The sequence below is a fragment of the Siphateles boraxobius genome, unplaced genomic scaffold, assembly GCF_051911475.1.
Source record: "Siphateles boraxobius isolate OS27281-9 unplaced genomic scaffold, OSU_SipBor_1 84, whole genome shotgun sequence".
Taxonomy (NCBI): domain Eukaryota; kingdom Metazoa; phylum Chordata; class Actinopteri; order Cypriniformes; family Leuciscidae; genus Siphateles; species Siphateles boraxobius.
The window spans coordinates 337288-359185 of record NW_027509213.1 but is presented as its reverse complement, the minus strand read 5'-3'; the positions used below and the strand labels follow the sequence as shown (position 1 = coordinate 359185).

The window sequence follows — 21898 nt, the reverse complement described above, 5'->3', positions numbered from 1 at the left end:
TGTTGGCAGCTCACTCGGTGTTGGAGCAGAAAAAACAGCTACTCACTGTATATGACATAAAACAAAGTGCTTTAACATCTAATATATATTACAGTTCTGTCCTCCATGCATTAGGAAGGGTGACGTTTACCTGGTTAAGGTGGTCCAGTTTTGGGCAGGGTCTTCCTCCATTGTAAGGCTTTTCTCTGAGCCATTTTGAGCGAACTTTGACCCCACTGCCACAGGATTTGCTGCAGCGCGACCAGTTGGACCATTCGCTGAGTTTACAATCAGAAGGGCAAGGGACGATGCAGGCCTCCTCTATATACCCTGAAAAAAACAGCATGTGTGGTCAAAACTTACAGTATATAAAAAAACATTAAAAAAAAAACATTACATTACATGTTATTCAGATGGTCTCTTCCAGTTTTTCTTCCCAACTAATGATGTCTATAAATAACTATCAAGAAAGCATGCAAAACAAACTACCATCAGATGCTGGTTTTAACTGGATTCTCCTGCAGGGCAATAACAAGTTTAACAGGCTTACTGATTGAACGTGCCGTTTTTGAAGTGGTTTAAACCTTGATTAAAAATGAAAAGCAAGCTTGTACCTTGCAGAAAACATTATGAGGTGCATAAAAAGTTCAAAAGCAATTGGTATAAATAGGCATGTTTTAAATTGCAGTATTTTTGTGGAGAGTTGGCTGCAGGGTCAGAGAAATGTAATATGCTTTAGCAGCTAATGCTGAATTACACCCCCCCCCCCCCCACACACACACGTCCCTGAACACCATATCCTTCACAGAAGCCTTTTAAGAGCATCCAACACTTGGCGAAGAACAGAGTCAAATGTAGAAATTGCTGCTTCCAAAATACTGTGGTAAATAATACATTATAAAACGGATGGTTCTGGAAGCTGATTGGTCAGTACAGCATTCCAGTTATTCACAAACACTAAAACGCAATGAAAATAGCTATGATGTCAAACATATGTTCACCACATCGATGCAAAACAAAGACTGAGATTATTAAACTCAGCTCACATGAAGTGCTGAATCTTTAAGCACAGGGTTAAAGGGTTAGTTCACCAAAAAATGTAAATTCTGTCAATAATTACTTCCCTTTATCTCATTCCAAACCCATTTGACTTTTGTTCATCTTCAGAACACAAATGCAAATCTTTTTGATGAAATCTGATAGCTTTCTGTCCTTCCATTGACTGCCAAGCAACTACCACTTTGACTATTCATAAAGTTCATAAAGAGATCGTAAAACGAATCCATATGAATTGAGCGGTTTAGTTCAAAGAGACTCGATGGCTTTATATGATGAACGAAAGTCTTGCAGGTTTGGAACAACATGAGGGAGAGTAATTAATTACAGTTTTCCTTTTTGGGTGAAGTATCCCTTCTTTCTTGCAGCAAACAGGTCATTTTGTCACCTGCCACCTATCTCAAAAATAATTGAATTAATTTTGCCCCTCAGGTGTTGAGTGTGTAAAACTGAAAATGCTTAACACTGCTTGTTTTTATACGAAAATAAAAGAAAAACTCTGACTGGCGGTTTTCAACCTTGTGTTTGTTTCCTAAAGCAAACAACTGGCCAGTTTCATTTGTTTTATTCCTTTCCAAAACCAACATTACAAGCATTTGGCACTTGGTGAGTGTTCATTTTTGAACTCCGCATGCAACTGTGTGCAACTACTGTGCTATGATGGATTCAGAATAATGATTCAGAACAATTTAATGAGGAGACTCAATGTTATAAAAGAATCTCACAAAATTACAAAAGAAAATATTTATCGTGAAATCAAATGGGGGAAAAAGTTGTCTATAGAAATCGAATTTTGATTGTCAATTATTCGATTGACAATTAATATTATAATAAAAAATATTATATAAAATTACAACTTTTGAATTTCTTTTGGATTTTAATATTTTGTCAAGAACATCTAAAAATAAAAGTACATTTTTATATTATTTAAATAAAATTGATCAAACATATTAATAAGCAATTAAATGTAATAACATATATTTAATACAATTTAATGCAAACTATTTTGTATAATATATATATATATATTTTTTTATGTTATGGATCAAATTTAACCAATGCAAAAAGTCTTAGTTCTGTAAAGGATCCTAATAGCCAACAGTTTCTTATATACAGTTTCATATTTGAATGACCCAGACATTATCCTGACATGTTTAATGAGATTCACTCAAATTATTGACACCATAATTTATCTAAATACTTGAAAAAAATAGAACAATGTCACCTCTCTACCTGACATTCAAAACTTGCCACATCTCGTGCAACAATCAAGCAGTTCGAACACAAGCGGTGAAACATTCATCTAGAGGGGCTTCTGATTGAAGAATCAAAGCAATTAATCAGAGGTCAAGGGTGAGTTTCACAGTCTCTTCTCCCTCGAAAGATAAACCAGGATTTGACATGGGCGTGACGGGCAGGAAGAGAGTCGGTCCCCGAGGGGGGAGATACTGCAGCGACCCCAAATACCCTGTACAGTCACAATGCATCTGTATAAAACAGCTCTCCCTTCTCCTCTCCCCCTCAGTGTAAGACATGTCAATTCCGTTACACTGCTAACACAGAGAAAACACCCTCTAGGAGGAGAAAACTGATCACTCGACCCAACATGCAACGCTCCCTGTCCCTACAGCCAGTTCAGAGGTGGCAGGACGCCACTGGCCTTCAGCAAACATGGCAGCCCTTGTGTTATTCTTTTGTGCCCGTAGTGACCTCATTCCTTCAAAACAATCCACATCCTGTCCGAGTCCCGACTCTGGGCAACACACACAAACCAAAGGATGAGTCATCAAAGTCACAGTTTCTTACTCTGAAAGCTTTAAGGATCAGTTCAAGTTCTGTTCCTGAACACATGCAATATAGCACACAAATTATACAGCATGGACTCGTTTTATGCTCTAGCAGGGCTCTCAAGTTTTGAAGACAGCCAAGAGTGACATCCCCCCTTCAGACTTGCTGAAGAAATGTTTTTTTCCACCGTCTCTTCCTCTTCCACTTGCACTGTCTCCTCTGTCTCCTCCTCTAATGGGCCTACCCTGCACCTTCTCTGGGCCAGCATCCTCTACTGTGGTAAATAAAACACTATAAAACGGATGGTTCTGGAAGCTGATTGGTCAGTACAGCATTCCAGTTATTCACAAACACAAAAACGCAATGAAAATAGCTATGATGTCAAACATATTTTCACCACATCAATGCACAACAAACACTGAGATTATTAACCTCAGCTCACATGAAGTGCTGAATCTTTAAGCACAGGGTTAAAGGGTTAGTTCACCAAAAAATGTAAATTTTCCTCTAAAGACCTTTTTAGGGGCTTTCCTCTCAGGGCGAATGAGAGGATGCTTAATTGCTTTTTATCTGACATCTTTGAAAGACAGATGCAGTGATTAATGCATCCATGGCCAGGATATAATTATAAAATATGACATGATTTTAAGTGACCTATAACATCGACTATGCAATACACTTTAATGAATTTAGTGCTAATCAAATTATTAAGCCTATTTGGAGAGAGATATGATCATAATGTGACAAATATGTCAGTCATAATGTGATAATGAAAATATGACTAGCCTGTAAAACGAAACTTTCGGAAGATGTTGTAGCAAAATCACTTGAACAATTCCAGGATATGCTTTTTTTTCATTGGTTGTTGTGTTAAATCTTACCCAGATACAATAGTGCTATTTTCTGATTGGCTATTGTGTAGTCCCTTTATTTTTTTTGATTGGGCATGCTCGACTAAGAACTCCAGGGGAGACGCGCTTGATTCCTGCCGGTTCCATAGAGAGCCTAAGTCCCTCCCCTTCCGGTGGACCATGGGACCTTATTGCGGAAAAATATTGTATGGTAGTCAATGGCGAGAGACAACAAATATTTGGATCCCATTTGAATTGTGCCCTGAATTACACATATGATGTTTGTCAATTTAAAAGATACATTTTAAAGTCAAGAAAGTCGCAGTTTGATGTAAAACTGTTGAGGTATAAGACTGTGAAAATACGTAATTACAAAAAGACTACAAAGCCAAAAGGCGCACATGTGACGTCTTACCTTTTCTCTCAATGAATGAAGCTTACTTTACTGAAGCTAACGTCTGTCATTTCTTCTATAGTCTAACGTTATAATCGTAACGTTACGCCGTCATGCCTGTGTGTTTTGAACCAGACTGCACACACACGAGCTTGGTGACGTACATAGTGCGAGAGCAGAGATGTAGTTCATTGAGCGATTTTCACATAAAACTAAATGTTACTCTTCTGTTTTATGACAAACTGTGGCTTTCTTGACTTTCATAATTATCTTTTAAATTGACAAACATCATATGTGTAATTCAGGGCACAGTTCAGACGGAATAAAAAGATAAGTTGTCTCCCGCCATTGACTACCATACAATCTTTTTCCGAAATAAGGTCCCATGAGCCGGAAGCAGAGGGGAGGGACTTAGGCTCTCTATAGTGAGAGTGGCGCGGCCAGAGAAATTTTGGGCGCTGCGGCATATTAAATATATTATAAATAGTTTTTCAGTGTGAGAAATACAATGTGTGGCGGGAGTGCGTGACTAAAGACCGAAATGAGTGACTGTCACGCTCAATGCGTGACACTTGAGAGCCCTGCTCTAGTCATGCTGTACGCTTTAATTGCATGGAAAGAAACTATGTTTTTGGGCTTGACAGTAAATAATATGTAGAACGGCATGATGACTGTATGTTCAGAATCCCATCACAAATGCAATAGTCTTTGAAGCTTGTAAATACAACATTAAACATTCATGTTAAAAACATTAACATTTCATTCCTAATCAATTTCAAGATCGTATAAAAGTTTGGGATTGGTTAAGTATGATTTTTTTATGCTTTTGAAAGAAGGCTATTATGCTAAACATTTATTTTATGAAAAAAACAATTTAAATTGTAAATATTACAACAATTTAAAATAACAGTTTTCTATGTGAATATCTTTTAAAATGTAAGTTATTCCAGAGATGTCAAAGCTGAATTTTCAGCACCATTACTCCAGTCTTCAGTGTCACATGATCCTTCAGAAATCATTCTAATATGATGATTTGCTGCTCAAGAAACACTTCTTATTATTATCATCAATGCTGAAAACAGTTCACTGCTTAATATTTTTGTGAAACTGTAATAGTTTTAAAGTACAAAAGAACAGTTTATTTGAAATAGAAATCAGTGTTACATTATAAATGTCTTTACTGTAAATCCTTGCTCTAAAAGAGTTAATTTCTGTAAAAAAAAAAAAACACTAAAAAAAAAAAACTTACTGACTCCAAACTTTTGAACGTTAGTGTATGTATGAGCGGAAGTAAATACTATGCATTACTGTAGTACTGCATAGTACAGTACTGTGTACCAACAATATTATTGATCTGCCTTACTTAAGGTGGACGATGATGCAATTTTCTTCTAGAAACAAACTTTGTTGAATTATTTTCATGTTATCTCGGTGAAGCTGCATTGATACAATCTGTATTGTAAAAAGCCTAATAGAAATAAAGGGGACTTGACTTGACAACTGCTGTATCTGTTGCGTTCAAAAAACATTCAGAAATAAACATGCATGTTTAGCCCTTTTTTAGAGAAGAGATGTGAGAGTATTTAATGATTTCTTTAGTAGCCTCAGGCGGCATGTAAGACTCTCTTCTATTAAGGGGAACTGTAGTGATTAACCCATGAGAGAGAGCGAATGGCTCCGCTCCAAAACCTTCTGAGCAAAAACCGTATCTTAACTGAGATGGAATGTAACATGTGACCGATTTGGAATGTTCTACATGATGCGTTTCACAAATAAGCATAAAAACACACAGCACAACCACATATTTAGTAAAGTAATAATAATAATAATAATAATAATAATAATAATAATAATAATAATAATGCATTTTATTTATAGGCGCCTTTCTCAACACTCAAGGTCACCTTACAAAATCAACAATAAAACACTCAATCCAATTAACATTGAATCAACGAAAGCAGGCAATATAATAACATAAAATACTATTGAAAAGAACAGGAGAAAGGATGGGTTCCTTACAGTCAAAACAAATTTGAAAGTTAAAGAGAGTATGCCTGTCTAAAAAGATAAGTTTTTAGGTAGTCAATTTTTTATTGGATTTCATTATATTTATTAGTATTTGTCAGTATATTTATCAGTATTTCCTGAATTACATCACTATATTTACAATCAACATTCAATTGTTTCATCAACATATTGGATTTTTTTCACCGAGGCTGTCGCAATGCACTATAGGATTGTCTTTTCCGTGAAGGATATATGCAATTCTGCCTTTGGGGATACCTTAAAATGCAGCCTACGTACTGTAGCAGCTCACTGGGTTTTGGAACAAAGATTTTGACAGAGAGAGTAATAAGATTGAGGAAAAAAAGATAATGAAAGATGATGAGGGATTTGCTGATGACATCATCACTCCGATGAGCTTTAAGAGATGCCACATGGAGATCCACGAAGTGGTGAAACTTCATCTGATGCCATGGGAATGTCCCCGGCAGGGCATTCGTGATGCAGTGATGTTCTCTGGCAAATAATTTGACTTAAATCAGTTGTGGAGTTTAATTCTCAAGTCTTTCAACTCGTGGGAAATAAAGTAGAGGAAGTAACTGAATAATACAACATTTGATCCTTTTGCCAGGATTATTTTAAGCTCATGGCAACTCTTACTTCATTATCATTTGACAACTCTCGTTTCACAGTTTTTAAACGTGGGCTGCTGATTAACCTACAAATCATCAGTATCATCAGTATTTATTATTGATGTTTGCCCAGTCAAGCATCACTATTTAAATAGCTCATATAGAATAAATAGCAACAGATTTTATTTACTAGATGATTTCCGTTTAACAGTTCCAGAATTCTGTTTAGTTTCCTAACTAAAATTAGGGTTCATTATTAGAGTTCAAATTAAACCATGCATAATATTGCATTTCCTACTAAAGTTACCAGGCAACTTTATGTAGTCACCAAAGCTCATTTTTAAGATTTTACAGATTTTTACATATAATAATTTATATAAATATTTATATTTATTCGTTATTTCTATGTAAAGAATAAATATATAAAAATTCTAATGATAAATATAGACAATAAATGTATAAATATATATTTTTTTATAATAATATAATAAATACAAAATAATATAAAAATATTTATATTACAAATATAATTAATAAATATATAATTATTTATTTAATGTTTTAAATATAAATATATTAATATTTAGAAAATGGCCAGTATGAATATAAATATAGAACTCGCTTTCAATTGCCATCCCCACGTGGGCCGTGTGCTGCGAAAGCGAGAGTATCTGTCAGTGGTTAAAGTCAGCTCTGATTAGGCCCAGTCCCGCAGACAGCATGCGGCCTTTAATGAGGGCAGAGATTTATACCTGGAGATCAGCCGGGCGAAACAGCCACTCGGACAGAGGGCAAAACTAACCGAGCAGCGCCTGGTGCTCTTACCAGCCTGCTCGTCATACAAATACAAGATTAAGTGAGCAATGCACCAAAAGTTTCACTAACAGAGAGAGGAGATCAGTTAAAGACAGAGCAGAAGTAAGGTCACTAGAGAGAGGAAGTTATAGACAATGACGAATTAACAGGGATGAATAGACACATGATCAAATGGAGGTGTGATTTACCTGCCCCAAAACTGCATAAAACTAAATAAAAAGACTCAATTTGGGTCTGAGTAGATATAAAGCAAATATGTGGTAGGTACGACTTGATCGACTCACCAAATTTAGACACGAATGATAGTTTTATCATAATTTTTTAATACAAACTTTAATTTATTTATTTTTTGGCGTTTTTGCCTTTTATTAGGATTGGACAGTAGCTAGACAGGAAGTGAGGTGGGAGAGAGAGAGGAGGGACAGGATCGGGAAAGGACCACGAGCCGGGACTCGAACTCGGGTCTCCCGAAGCACAACGGCGCTACATGTTGGCGCACTTGCCCAGAAATCTATCGGCGCCAACATACAAACTTTTTTGAACCCTAAAATAGAACAGTTTAAAGCATGACTTTTAATATTTTATTTGTTTCCATTTGAATAGATGTTTTTATTTTCCATTTCATTAACCTCCAGGCATAAAAATAACAATTTTATTTTTAGGATTTTCCATGGCCGTGCAAACCTATTAATTCAAATTCTTCAAAGTAGCTCATTTTTATTAAAATTAAATCAATCAATCAAATAATAATAAAAATAAAAACATTGCTAAAGCTTCCGTTTTAAATGCTTCAAGCACTTATATTATCAGCTTTAAAACATTAAAAAAATACTATATTTGTCATGAGTTGGTTCTACAAGGAAGCAAGTAGGATCCATTAGCAGCAACCAAACTTTATTAAACTAAATAAACCAAACAAAACACTCTGGCACACGAAGACACAGAAGAAGAAAACGGAAACAACGCAATCCAACCTTGACCTTGAAGACACCAAACTGAACAGAGGGTATATTTATCTCTGATAGAGTAGGAAATTAAATTAAATTGAGTATGAAGGATTTTAACTGTGACAAGATGATTGACAGGGCAGTTTAAACAGTGACTGGATACATGTAACTAAGAGACAGAGCGGTACTATAAAGACGCAATTATGGCGAAGTACTGTAGTTTGTCCCAAAACTTGCCTACTCTTCTGCAACACACTCAGAAGAATGTACTTTTTCTTCACAAAAACAGTGCATACTTTCAGGGCATAGTATATGTAGGCGAATTAGGATGCAGCGTAACTAAAAGTCCATAAAAACAGTTACAATATTTAGACTGGCTGGTAATACATTTTAAAAATAAATAGAATAAGATTAAACAAAATGATTAATTTTATCTGAATAATTATTCTGAATAAAATTTTCAACAACATTTGTAGAGACAATGTTTCAAAAAACCTTTCAAGCTGCATTTTAAAAATCCACTTGGCTCATAAACTGAGGGGGGAAAGTGCCTAGTCTGCAAGGACTTAAGAGTCAATTCTTCACAGGATGTGATTTTTTACCATGGCTTGTCTTGGCTAATGAATATAAATTAGTTTAGCGCAGTCTAGGAAGGTTACTTAGCAAAGTCAGCTAACTATAATTACGTCCTAATGCTTGTCATGACGTCAGCTCTACGGTAAGAGTTACAGATGACTGTCTTACCATGACTGTTACAGCGTGAAGTCTCCACGAGCCTGTTATCCTGGTCGTAGCACACCATGGCCTGGTACCGGTAGCCCTCCCCGCACTCCTTAATGTCTCCCTGTACCTTCATGCCCAGAGCGCTTTCTACTCGACCCTGGGGCAAGATGCAGTCAGACCAGTTACCCACAGGCTGAGCGTTGTATTTGTCACAGGGGCAGTACTGAGTCTCGCTCAGCGGGTACATCTGGCTGTTCTTACACTTATCCTTCTTCTTGCTTTTTCCTGAAATCAGAGGGAATTAAGTGTTGATTACGGTATTAATTAAGCTCACTAATGAAAGAGTCAACTCTAAACCTACTGCCAGCAGCCAGACTCACTGTGTATCGCAGCTGCTTTCTTACAAAAAGCACAATGGTATTACCATGTTTTTTTGGACATGATATGAAGCTAAAGTATGCAGCGATGTTAATATACAGTATAACAACTGGGTGATATATCCAATATTCATGATGTATTTGTGAGTTTTTTTCTGGTAATATATACGAAATTAATTATTTTTCATATCTTAAATGTGTATATAAAGCTGATATACAGTATATATATATATATACTGTGAATTGTTGTAAATGTTATATAATTTTACAAAATTAAGTTTTTTATTAAATAAAAGCAGAAAGCAAAAATCAAGATATTCTAATAGAATATAAGAAATTAATTATTTTTCATATCTTAAATGTGTATATAAAGCTGATATACAGTGTGTATATATATATATATATATATATATAAATATATATATATATATATATATATATATTATACTGTGATTTTTTTAAAATTTTATATAATTTTACAAAATTACGTTTTTTACTAAATATTTTATTAAATAAAAGCAGAAAACAAAAATCAAGATATTCTAAATATCTTTTCTTTGCATTACCCAGTCCTAGAAATACATTAAAATATTTTAGACCATAATATATCATCCCATAATCCCTTGTGCTAGAAGTCATTTAGCATTTATTCTATCTCTGGTTCAGTGATTTGCTCATGGATTAATGGTACAGTAATACCTCACTTCTTGCAGGGATGGAACCAGCAACCTCTTGAGTTCAAACCACAGTGTTAATGATGCATATGTTCTAATTACCAACAAGAGCTCTTCTCCGTGTACGAACCCCTACACAGTCCGAGTTGCAAGGAGAGAACTTGGACCAGTTGGTGAGCTGGCAGTCGTCTCTGCACGGTAACAGGCAGGGCTGGCTCATAACAGGCATGCTGCTGGCAAACTTCAGACACTGCACAACATCAGCCACTGTCCCATCCAGCTGCCTACATGAGATAGCTGCAGATCACACACACAACACACACACACACACACACACACACACACACACACACACACACACACACAGCGGTGAGACTCCTGCTGATTACAGAGTGGATGTGGCACAGCACCAGACACAGAGAGAAAAGGTGCAGGTGAACAGAAGATGCTTATTTATAGAACAGAGAGAGAGAGGATAGAGAGAGAGAGATCATGCGGTTTACTTTGATCAGAAACCAATTTAAATTATGCATTATATTTCTGTAGTTTTTATATAATTCAATCATTTTTCCCCAGATGTTACCCAATTAGGATCCAATAAGACTTTGTGTATAGCAATATATGAAAAATTATTTCAGAGCATAGCCTAACTAAAAACTAGTGTTGTCAACATTAATGGGTTAACGCATGCAATGTTCCATCCAGTTTAACGCAATGAACGGAGGAACCGTTTTTTCTGTCATTCATTAGCTAGCGTTACATTATATGATCACGCTTAACAAGACCTTTTTCATGCAAATGCTTTTAAACCTTTCAAGCGTGACAAAAGAGAACGCGCTGTCTGTAAATGTCTTGTTTATGTGACACACGACGCACAGAAAGACGATTGAACGAACAATAACACACAATTATGCAACTGGACTGTCCGTTTTGTCAAGTATCCTCATAAGAGCCGTCTTAAATGAGTTATTCTTAAATTAAGTTGTGAGAGAATGAAACGCGTGGGAGATCCGCGTCATGTTCGGCAGCGGCTGCTCTTAAAGTGACAGGAGCCAATAATGCTGTCTGTCAGTAAAGTTAATCAAAAAACAAAGATAACAGGGAAAACAACTCATTGCTCTTGAGAACTTTTGTAGCTTTAATAAGGATTAATCTATATTTAATTTACTATTTATGCAGAGCAGACTGCTTGATAACTTTATTCAATTTCGGTATATGTCCTACCTGTTAGACAGGAAGGAATGACAGGTAAATATGCAATTTATTATGGGTTTATGTGAGGATTCTTTTAAGTTCACTTAAATGAAAAGTTATATTTTTTGAAGCCTAACAAATGTAAAAAAAAATTAAAGCTTTCAATTAAACTGTAATGTTAAATGGCTATAATATTTTTTTTTAAATAGGGGGGGGGGGGGGGGGGGGGGAGAATACATTTCATAGACACCAGTTGCTGTATTAGTATTGGTGATACTGGCCTTCATTCATAAAAAGATGCCACTAAACAAGTACTTAGAATATAAGGTCTTTATGTTGTTTCTACATTAATTTGGAGATTAACTGTGAAATTATTACGTTAAAAAATATATTAAAAACTTTGCTTTTAATTACAGTAAAAATGTCTGATTAATCTAGTTAATTTTTTAATCGATTGACACACTACTAAAAAACATTTATATTTAATGTAGAATTTAAAATTTATAATAAATGTATATAATATTGACAATATAATATATGCTTTTTAATTTACAATACATGATTTAAAAAAATAATTATTCCAGTGGGGTGTCCAATAAGACAATATCTGAAATATTATAAAGTGGAAAATAGCTAAAAACCATCAATATTCTCTTATGAAATGTCCATGACTATTTTCCAAGATGCAAAAATTTCAATAGATTTCCCCCCCTTGTATTCCATTGTAATCCTGATTATTAAAATGTAAAAAAATAAAAAGTACATTAAATGCATGATAGATATTTTGGACAATACTGATAGATGGTTATCTTATCTAATGTTAAAATTATGATAAATAAATGTAAGTATGTTAAACACTATGTTTGATATGTAAATGAAAAAAATAAACACTCCAGTTTTAAATGCTTCAACCACTGAAATGATCAGCAACAGAATAAAAGCTTATGTTTTTTATTAAAAATGATACATTATATTAAAACATAAAAAAGAATAATATTAGAAAAGAAAATACATTAATAAATAATATAATAATAAAAGGCTAGAACCCAATAATGATATGGTCCATACAAATATATGCACCACTATTAAGACAACTACAATGAGTCCGACGTGAGAAGTTAAGAGAGTTACTACATTTGTAAAGATAGGCCTGTTAAGCTTTTGTCATTCCAGTGAGGCTGTGTAATCTATTAAGACACACAGTCACGTTGGAAGTGACGTGAAGACAGGTAAACATGAACCATTAGGTCAAACTTTGGGTCACTACAGAGTTCAATAGAGTGATGACGGCAACACAAAGACGCCCTTCCGTACTGTCGAGAGCAATCAGATCAAGAGTTTGAAGGATTGCTTCTGCTCCTGACATGCACTGAAGGGCAAATGTGAAGTCTAGTGTGATGGAAGCCTTTGTCAGACCAATATCTATACCAGTATAATTCATAATAAAGTCTTCCACTGCCTTATGAGTGATAGGAATCTCTAAAAGAGGTAACAAAAAGGCATGAAAAGAAGCTAAAACAACTGTGAACAAAACGATTATTAAAATACTTTGCTGACTTCAACTGGAAAACTCCAAATAATAAAGCAACAAACTCAGAGGAATAAAGTAGAATGCAAATCAGCCCGTTCTGAAAGAAATACAAATTCACAGATTCAAGAGAAGATCTTAGATCAGATAATGAACCAACATTATGGTTATTATAAGATTTTACAGCTACAGAAACACAGTATCTGGACACGAATGGACACTATTTACTACGAATGAATTGTGCACATACTGTCCGAGTTAGCATCTGATTGAAGGAATTATGTAAATATGCACAAAATCTGCGATGAAAAAAATTTGCATGCTGCAATTCTCGATTGAGGGCATAGTGAATAAGACACAGGTTGTTGTGCAGTGTGCTAAACTGTGAATGTGCCCATTAGGGGAGAGATTAATATTGTACATGCCAGCTGACGAACCTCTAGTCTGGACTCCAGCTCCACAGGTCTCCTGAGCTCCTTTACGGTCTCTGCGGATGCTCCATGGGACCAGCTGACATTTACGCCACTTGTGCATTTTCCACCTGCAAATTCAAAGTGTTATTATTATAAATATCAGCAGAGGTTGATCAGTTAGCACACTGTAAATCCTAATTAACTTACATAAAAATCTCAGGAAACCCACTGCCTTAGAAAATGAATTCATCTTAATTAAGCTGTCCACAATCTGATAACAGTTTTACTTGACTTCATTCTTTTTATCAGAATTAACCATTTTATTTTTGAGAACTGAGAAAAAGAATTGCATACAGGCTTTGACTGACAAGAGGTTGAATAAATAATGACAGAATCTTTATTTTTGGGTAGACGTTCCTATAGGTGTATATCTTCATTTACTCATTTACTTAAGAAGATCAATTTGAGCAGAAATCTATACTGAATGTCAGCAATAGATGTGAGATAGAGCTCTGAATAACTGATGGGTGTAGAGGCAGGGCTTGTGGGTAAAGAGGTACCTGTAACCCGGACACACAGATGGAGTCGCACACTCTTTCTCTTCATAAAGGACGTCCGGACACTCCTGACCTCCATTTGCTGGCCTCTGGATGACCACTCGATAGCGAAACTGTTTATTATTCAGACCTGCTAAGAGAGACAGAAAGGTAGACAGAACGATAGACAAAAATGACACAGACAGACAGACATGATAGAACGGCAGACAATCAGAAGGATAGACAGACAGACAGATAGACAGACAGACCGACAGGCAGACAGACAGACAGACAGACAGACAGAGGTAGATAGACAAATAGATAGATAGATAGATAGATAGATAGATAGATAGATAGATAGATAGATAGATAGATAGATCGATAGACAGACAGACAGACAGACAGACAGACAGACAGAGAGACAGATAGATAGATAGTGGATAGACAGACAGACAGACAGGAAGACAGATAGACAGATAGTGGATAGACAGACAGACAGACAGATAGACAGACAGACAAATAGTGGATAGACAGACAGACAGACAGATAGATAGTGGATAGACAGACAGACAGACAGACAGACAGACAGACAGGAAGACAGATAGACAGATAGTGGATAGACAGACAGACAGATAGATAGATAGTGGATAGACAGACAGACAGACAGACAGACAGGAAGACAGATTGACAGATGGATAGACAGACATAGATAGACAGATAGTGGATAGACAGACAGACAGACAGATAGATAGTGGATAGACAGACAGACAGACAGATAGTGGATAGACAGACAGACAGGAAGACAGATAAACAGATAGTGGATAGACTGACAGACAGATAGACAGACAGATAGATAGATAGTGGATAGACAGACAGACAGATAGATAGTGGATAGGCAGACAGACAGACAGACAGGAAGACAGATAGTGGATAGACAGACAGACAGATAGACAGACAGACAGATAGATAGTGGATAGGCAGACAGACAGACAGACAGATAGATAGTGGATAGACAGACAGACAGATAGATAGTGGATTTAAAGACAGACAGACAGTCAGACAGACATAACATTAGAGTACCTGCTTCACAGGATGTGGGACACTCCGTCCAGTCACTGAAGGGTGTCATTATACAGTCTCTCTTACAGGGCAGCAGACAGGGTCGCACTGACTCCGGCCGAGGGGCTTCAGGACATCTAAGACAACAGACAGACAAACAAGACCAAGTGCAAGAAAATGTGACTCGCATGTTATTTGATCACAGAAAGCAGGAGGATATAGAGCCCAGGAATACACTGAGAGCTCTGTGTTGCACTTTCACCTAAGACCCAATCGTCGAAATAAGATTTATATATCAGGATGATATTTATATAACAACTAATGCAGGCCACCTGCGCACACATGAATTCAAACACTTTCACTTTATATTTCCCTGTTGTATGTGCCAAAAATAAGTCTTATATGGGATGTTTTCTACACTTTTGTAGCATTTTATTTTTCCTCTGAGTATCATTGACTTTTAGTCAAGGCTTTATCAGCATTTTCCGCTCCCTCTGACCCTTCAAAAAAGCAGGCAATTTATGCTGCTATGTCTGGAAGATCTTTGAGAGCACACTTCGCATGTGAAATGAGTAACAGCGCACAGAAGCTGGTAGTTTGCTGTTGAGTCCAATGCAGTTTTTAACAGCTCCATCTTTTAATAACTAAAAACAACCTCTATGTAACCACGCCATACATTGACTGTTTCACAAAATAATCTGCACTGCATCACAGACAACCGAATTCGCAAAACAGCATTAGAAATGGAAACTTGAGCCATTTTTTTGTATCAGCTCAAATGGAATCAGTTCAAAACATAGATTTAGTCTCCACATGGTATTTATTCATGTATTACTGTTTAGTAAAAGTATACTAAGTAAAAAAAAGGTGGGAACTTGATTTTTACTTTATTTTACTTCTTGCATTACTATACACAATCTGAAATTAGTTGACTTTAAAAGCACACAGGTATGTTTGAAAAAAATTATGTCGATCCAAACCCGTATGACTGACTTTCTTCTACAAAAAAAAAGATATTTTAAACAACATTGGGATTCAAACAACATTGGGCCCCATTGACTTTCATTGCATGGACAAATAATCAAAAACAGACATTTTTCTAAATATCTTGTTAATGTTGTTAATTTTGGGGTGAAGATTCCCTGTAAGCCATTTCCAAGCAAAAGCATTTGGTAAATATTAAGATACTGTATATATCATCAAAAGGCTAAAAATAACAAGATTTTTATAGCTTTATTGGTTTTCGCTATATTGCCCAGCCTTACTCCATACAATGGATTACATCAGAATCGTTGTTGAGCAAGGCTCAGCAGTATCTGTAGCACAACAATGCCTCTTTTTTTCCAATCTTATTTTCCCTGCTCCACGGTTGCATTATGTACCAGCCAGACGAGGCAGATAAGGCCTCACATCCTGTTACAGTAGTCAGTCACTGGGTAATACTCTTCTTTTATCACTGTTACAGCTCTTCAATTTAAGATCAGGGGTTAGTTTTAATCTGCTTCTGTATTTTAAGCACTGCTCCGGCTTGGCCGAATTCCCCTGGATAAAGATAAACAGGGATGCAACAGTCTACCAGAGGGGCATTCAGTAATCTGATCTTTGATCAAATCCTCCACTGTGAAGGGAGTTGCCATGCGCTCAATGTTTCATGAGGGGTTGCAAAGCTGCCACAATATAATAAAGCAACAGATATATAAGGCCGATTTATTCATAATACCAATAGCAGAAGCTGTAAATCCTGCCAGGGAAACAAATCTGGTTAGGGTGCACAGGGTTCTCCTGGAGATTGGGTAAATTTCTGACAGAGTATTAGAAACATTTCAAGACAGGCAATGCTCATTCTCAACTATTTTAACTGCTAAAATGGCTATTCTTTCTGGTTCAAATAGTTTAGAGTTCAAATGGTTAAACTGCAATATCATATATGAACATGTCACAAAAATGAAACTAAATTATTGCGAACTGTTTTTGTTGCGAACAGAAAGGATTAAACTGGAACTTGGTAATGTTCCAATAGCATCATTAAAAAAAATAGTTCATACATTTAACTGTGAGGAAGAAGAAATGCATCACTCCCTTGCCCTCACTAAGTTGTCATTATTTTTCAATTAGGATTAACTGTCATAACCGGCAGCGTGAACCATGAAGTGAGGGATCACATTTCCTTGAAGGTTTCCCTGAAGTAGATCATTAGTGTTTCTGGAGAAACTATTGTAACACTGTTTTCACACTGTTAATCACATCTAAAAGGATATTCCTTTAAAGTACAAAATTTTTGACCTGACAAGAAGTGTGGAACATCCAAAAACAAAGTCATGCAAGTACAACTTCTTCTACTTAAATGAGGAAATAAACAAAATATTAAAATTTTATCACCAAATCAGAAATATTTTTAACAACAAAGATATAATTAATGTAGCATCTTCAGCTAAAATTACATAATTTTTCAAACGGATCCAGTTAATGCATTTGATAATTTTAGTGTTAGCATTATTTTTATATTATTATTATTTGTATTTATTATTATTTTGAATTAATTTTTATTTGTATCATTTCAGTTTTTTTGTTAAGTTTTGTTATTTTTTTGTTATTTAATGTCATTATTATTATTATTATTATTATTATATTATTATTTATATTTCCATTATATTTACATTTAGCTTTAATTTATTTTTATTTTTATTTCAGTTTTAGTAATTTTAGCACTTCAACTTAAGCTTATTTCAGTTAGTTGCCAAGGCAACATTTACATTTTTTCTGTTTCTCATCTAATATTTATATTTAATTTTCAAAAAAAAAAAGGTTTTAGTTAGAAATTGTTCATTCTAGTTTTGTTTTCGGTTTAATTCAGTTCCCCCTGTTCTGGGTTGCCTGAGGTTGTTTGTTTCCATGGTTTCTGATTGGTTACACACCTGTTTCTGTTCCAGTTGATTATGTTATCATGTGTATTAAAGCCCTATTCATTCAGACAGTCAGTCCAAATCTGATTTTTGTGTATATCTGATTGAAATCTGTTTAGATTTACCAAATGTGAATGAAAAAAAAAAAAAAAAAAAAAAATCACATGAAATGCAATTTTTTACAAATCCGTTTCAAGCTACATTCCTATGCGGTTTGAAATCCTATTCAAATCGCATTTCTGGAAATCCTTTTCTGTCTGACTGCTCTGATCGGATTTTGAGTGATTTATGTGACGTTTTATCAGACGTTGTTATAGAAAACATGCTGAAAGTCGCGGCAGAAACAAGGTTGTATTGTTGCAAAGTGACATACGAGCAGAACATTACAATATACTGGAGACATGTTTTGAAACCGGCAGAGACGACAGCACGGAATAAAGCCGCTCATTCCAGCCTGCTGACTAATAAGACGCAGTAGTTGGCTACCTATGTTGTAAATAAGAGTAAAGACAACATCTGTATTGCAAACCCCTAAATGTTGTGGTTGCTGTTGTTGGCGTCTGCCTACCAACGCAATGTCATAGCCATAAAAAACAATGCAGATATTTTGGAAAACGAAAGATCAGCATGGACACACAAATCGGATCTGAACAGTTGCGATACACAATGTGTACGACAGTTATTTTAGATCAGATTCCAATCGGATACACAAATAATCAGATTATTTTCCAAATGAAATGCACTTTGATAAACATGCAACATCTCATCTCGCTGCTGCTAAAAGAACAAAAAGGCACCTGATAGAAACCAAAGCTCTCATGTTGAATAGTGTGTGAAAATTATGCAGTCTTGTACCCTCTCAGTCATGACACAGTGTTTGTTTCCGGCTCATTCTTCACAATATTGTCTAGATAGCTGCAGCAGCTGTCAGTTTCTGCGCGGCGCCTCAAAGGTCCGGGCCCTGAGCTTTAACATCGCTGTCTGTGTGATTGGGAGTTTTCTCTCAGTCTGACGCTGTGAGTGACACAAAGTGGCTCAGAGAAGGAAAACCTGCGTAAGCTCTTCCTGCCTCAGACCTCGGCAAAAACATGACAACTGATAGCATTTATGATTTGCTGCAATCAAGTCTAGACGGAATATTCAAAATGATATGCAGGCCTGAGTGAGGAGGTGAATTTTGATGTTGTTATGGGTCACATCAAATGCCTCTAAAGCCACATAGACACAACAATGTTTTGGCATTGACAACTGCATATAAATGTCGATATATGGCCGATATATACTATATTGCCAAAAGTTTTTGGACGTCTGCCTTTATATGCACATGAACTTTAATGACATCCCATTCTTAATCCGTAGGGTTTAATACGAAGTTGGCCCACCCTTTGCAGCAATAACAACCCTTCTTGGAAGGCTTTCCACAAGGTTTAGGAGTGTGTTTATGGGAATTATTGACAATTCTTCTAGAAAGCGCGTTTGTGAGGTCAGGCACTGATGTTGGACGAGAAGGCATGGCTCGCAGTCTCCGCTCTAATTCATCCCAAAGCTGTTCTATCGGGTCGAGGTCAGGACTCTGTGCTGGCCAGTCAAGTTCCTCCACACCAAACTCGCTCACCCATGTCTTTATAGACCTTGCTTTGTGGACTGGTGCGCAGTCAAGTTGGAACAGGAGGAGGCCATCCCCAAACTGTTCCCACAAAGTTGGGAGCATGAAATTGTCCAAGACGTCTTGGTATGCCCGAAGCATTAAGAGTTTCCTTCACTGGAACTAAGGGGCCAAGCCCAAGCCCTGCAAAACAACCCCACGCCATAATCTCAACTCCACCAAACTTTACACTTGGCACAATGCAGTAAGGCAAGTACTGTTCTCCTGGCAACTGCCAAACCCAGACTCGTCCATCGAATTGCTAGGCAGAGAAGTGTGATTCGTGACTCCAGAGAACAAGTCTCGATTGCTCAGTGGCGGCATGCTTTACACCACTGCATCTGATGCTTTGCATTGCACTTGGTGACGTAAGGCTTGGATGCATCTGCTCGGCCATGGAAACCCATTCCATGAAGCTTTCTATGCTCTGTGCTTGAGCTAATCTGAAGGCCACACAAAGTTTGGAGATCTGTAGCTATTGACTCTGCAGAAATTTGATGACTTCTCCGCACTGCGCCTCAGCATGAGCTGACCCCGCTCTGTGAATTTACGTGGCCTACCACTTTGTGGCTGAGTTGCTGTTGTTCCCAATTGCTTCCAACTTTGTTATAATACCACTAACAGTTGACCGTGGAATATTTAGTAGTGAGGGAATTTCACGAATGGACTTATTGCACAGGTGGCAACCTATCACGGCACCACGCTTGAATTCACTGAGCTCCTGAGAGCGACCCATTCTTTCACACAAGCGTCTGCATGCCTAGGTGCTTGATTTTATACAACTGTGGCCATGGAATTAATTGGAACACCTGAATTCGATGATTTGGAGGGGTGTCCCAATACTTTTGGCAATATAGTGTATGTTCAATGTTTAATGTTATCATTATGGCCCGATAAGAAAATGGGGCTGATATATTAAGGCTGGTAAATAATGGATTACTTCCTTTAGCTGAGATACTTTAGATATGCACTGTTCACCATGATGGTTTTGAATTGTTTGAAATATAATTGGAATCACTTCAAGAAAGGAAAATACAGTTAAGTGCAACATGTGCAGTGCAAGTATGTCATATAGACCCCGCCCCTTTTCAGCGCTGCGCTCATTGGCCCTCATTTATCATTCTTGCGTAGAAACGGGCGTATATGTTGGCGTAAGATTATGCTTACACTCCTCTTACCGCCTGATTTATGAAGCTGTGCGTACCTTTGAAATCCAGGTGTACGCAATACCTGCCCTTGATAAATGCCGCGGCTGAAAACGATCGTCATTAGAATAACACGCCCCTATATATTCAAGTATCCGCTTCCCCCACACCCTCATTTTACGCCATGGACACACGGAAGACGGCAAAGAGGAGACACTTCTCTGGAGATCGAGACCATCACCATCATGAAAAATTATTATTAAATCAAACAACAATATTGTTGATGATAAATTCAAAGTTAATTATATATTTTTTTCAAAACGCTATAAATCCATCCATTTTTTGTCTAAAAAAACAACAACAAAAGCAACAAGAAGAGAACATGCAACATATAATCAGGGACTCATACTATAAATTAATATAAATTAAATAAGTGCAACTGCATGAAATAAATAAAAGCCAAACAAAATAAATGGTAAAATAAATTAAATAGTAAAAATAAAAATAAATATTTCCAATGTCACGTTCCAATATTGTCCACCACATAAAACAAATAATTTAAAAATAACACACAAATACAGTCCTTAAATACAACAATGTTAAAAATACATACAAATCATTTAGTAACACATTTAGGCTAATAGTAATTCGTGCCGAACTTGAAAAGTAATAATAACAATATTCAGGCCTACTATTAGGCTACGTGTTGTAGCCATTAACTAAGTGCATTTAGTTTCATATTTGTTAAAAAATAATAATGTTATTTTTTCCCCATCTATGTTGATTATGAAAAGTAAAAAGTAAATAAATAAGAAGCAGACGATATAATCATGAGTCATGACATGGAGGCGCGGGCATTGCACATGAACTGGAGCGCATCTCATCACAAATTAACCGAAACTCATATGCCTCACAGACATGAGAAATATATCTATAAAGAAAGCTTGAAATGTCTTTAAACGAAACAATTATAAACGAAGAGAGATATACTCTCTCTATAGGCGCGTTCACTACGGAGATGGTGATCATCAATTTCATCTTTGCAGACACAACACTAGTTTATTAATAGAAATAAAATACAAATTTATTTTTAAAAATGGCGTTTATCGCGTTTTGGAAAAGAGCTCCTCATATCTTTTAGTTTGTCAGTGCGTTTTGTGGTGTTAGGAATTGTTTTTCAGCGCATTTCCGCACTAACTCAAAGCGTGCGTACATGTACACCACCTCCTGACCT

General features: G+C 36.2%; 1 protein-coding gene across 2 annotated transcripts in view; it reads right to left on the bottom strand.

Moving 5' to 3' along the window:
- Nucleotides 1-21898, bottom strand: part of thsd7ab (thrombospondin, type I, domain containing 7Ab) — a 137028-nt gene that overhangs the window by 19014 nt on the left and 96116 nt on the right. The window contains exons 12-17 of one of the 2 annotated variants that reach the window (XM_077221638.1): nt 14993-15108; nt 13937-14066; nt 13401-13504; nt 10344-10538; nt 9212-9475; nt 125-309 (exon numbers count right to left, since the gene is read on the bottom strand). In XM_077221638.1, the coding sequence (XP_077077753.1) occupies nt 125-309; nt 9212-9475; nt 10344-10538; nt 13401-13504; nt 13937-14066; nt 14993-15108 (994 nt within the window). The remainder of the gene's footprint in view (nt 1-124; nt 310-9211; nt 9476-10343; nt 10539-13400; nt 13505-13936; nt 14067-14992; nt 15109-21898) is intronic. The other variant, XM_077221639.1, reaches the window with a different exon arrangement.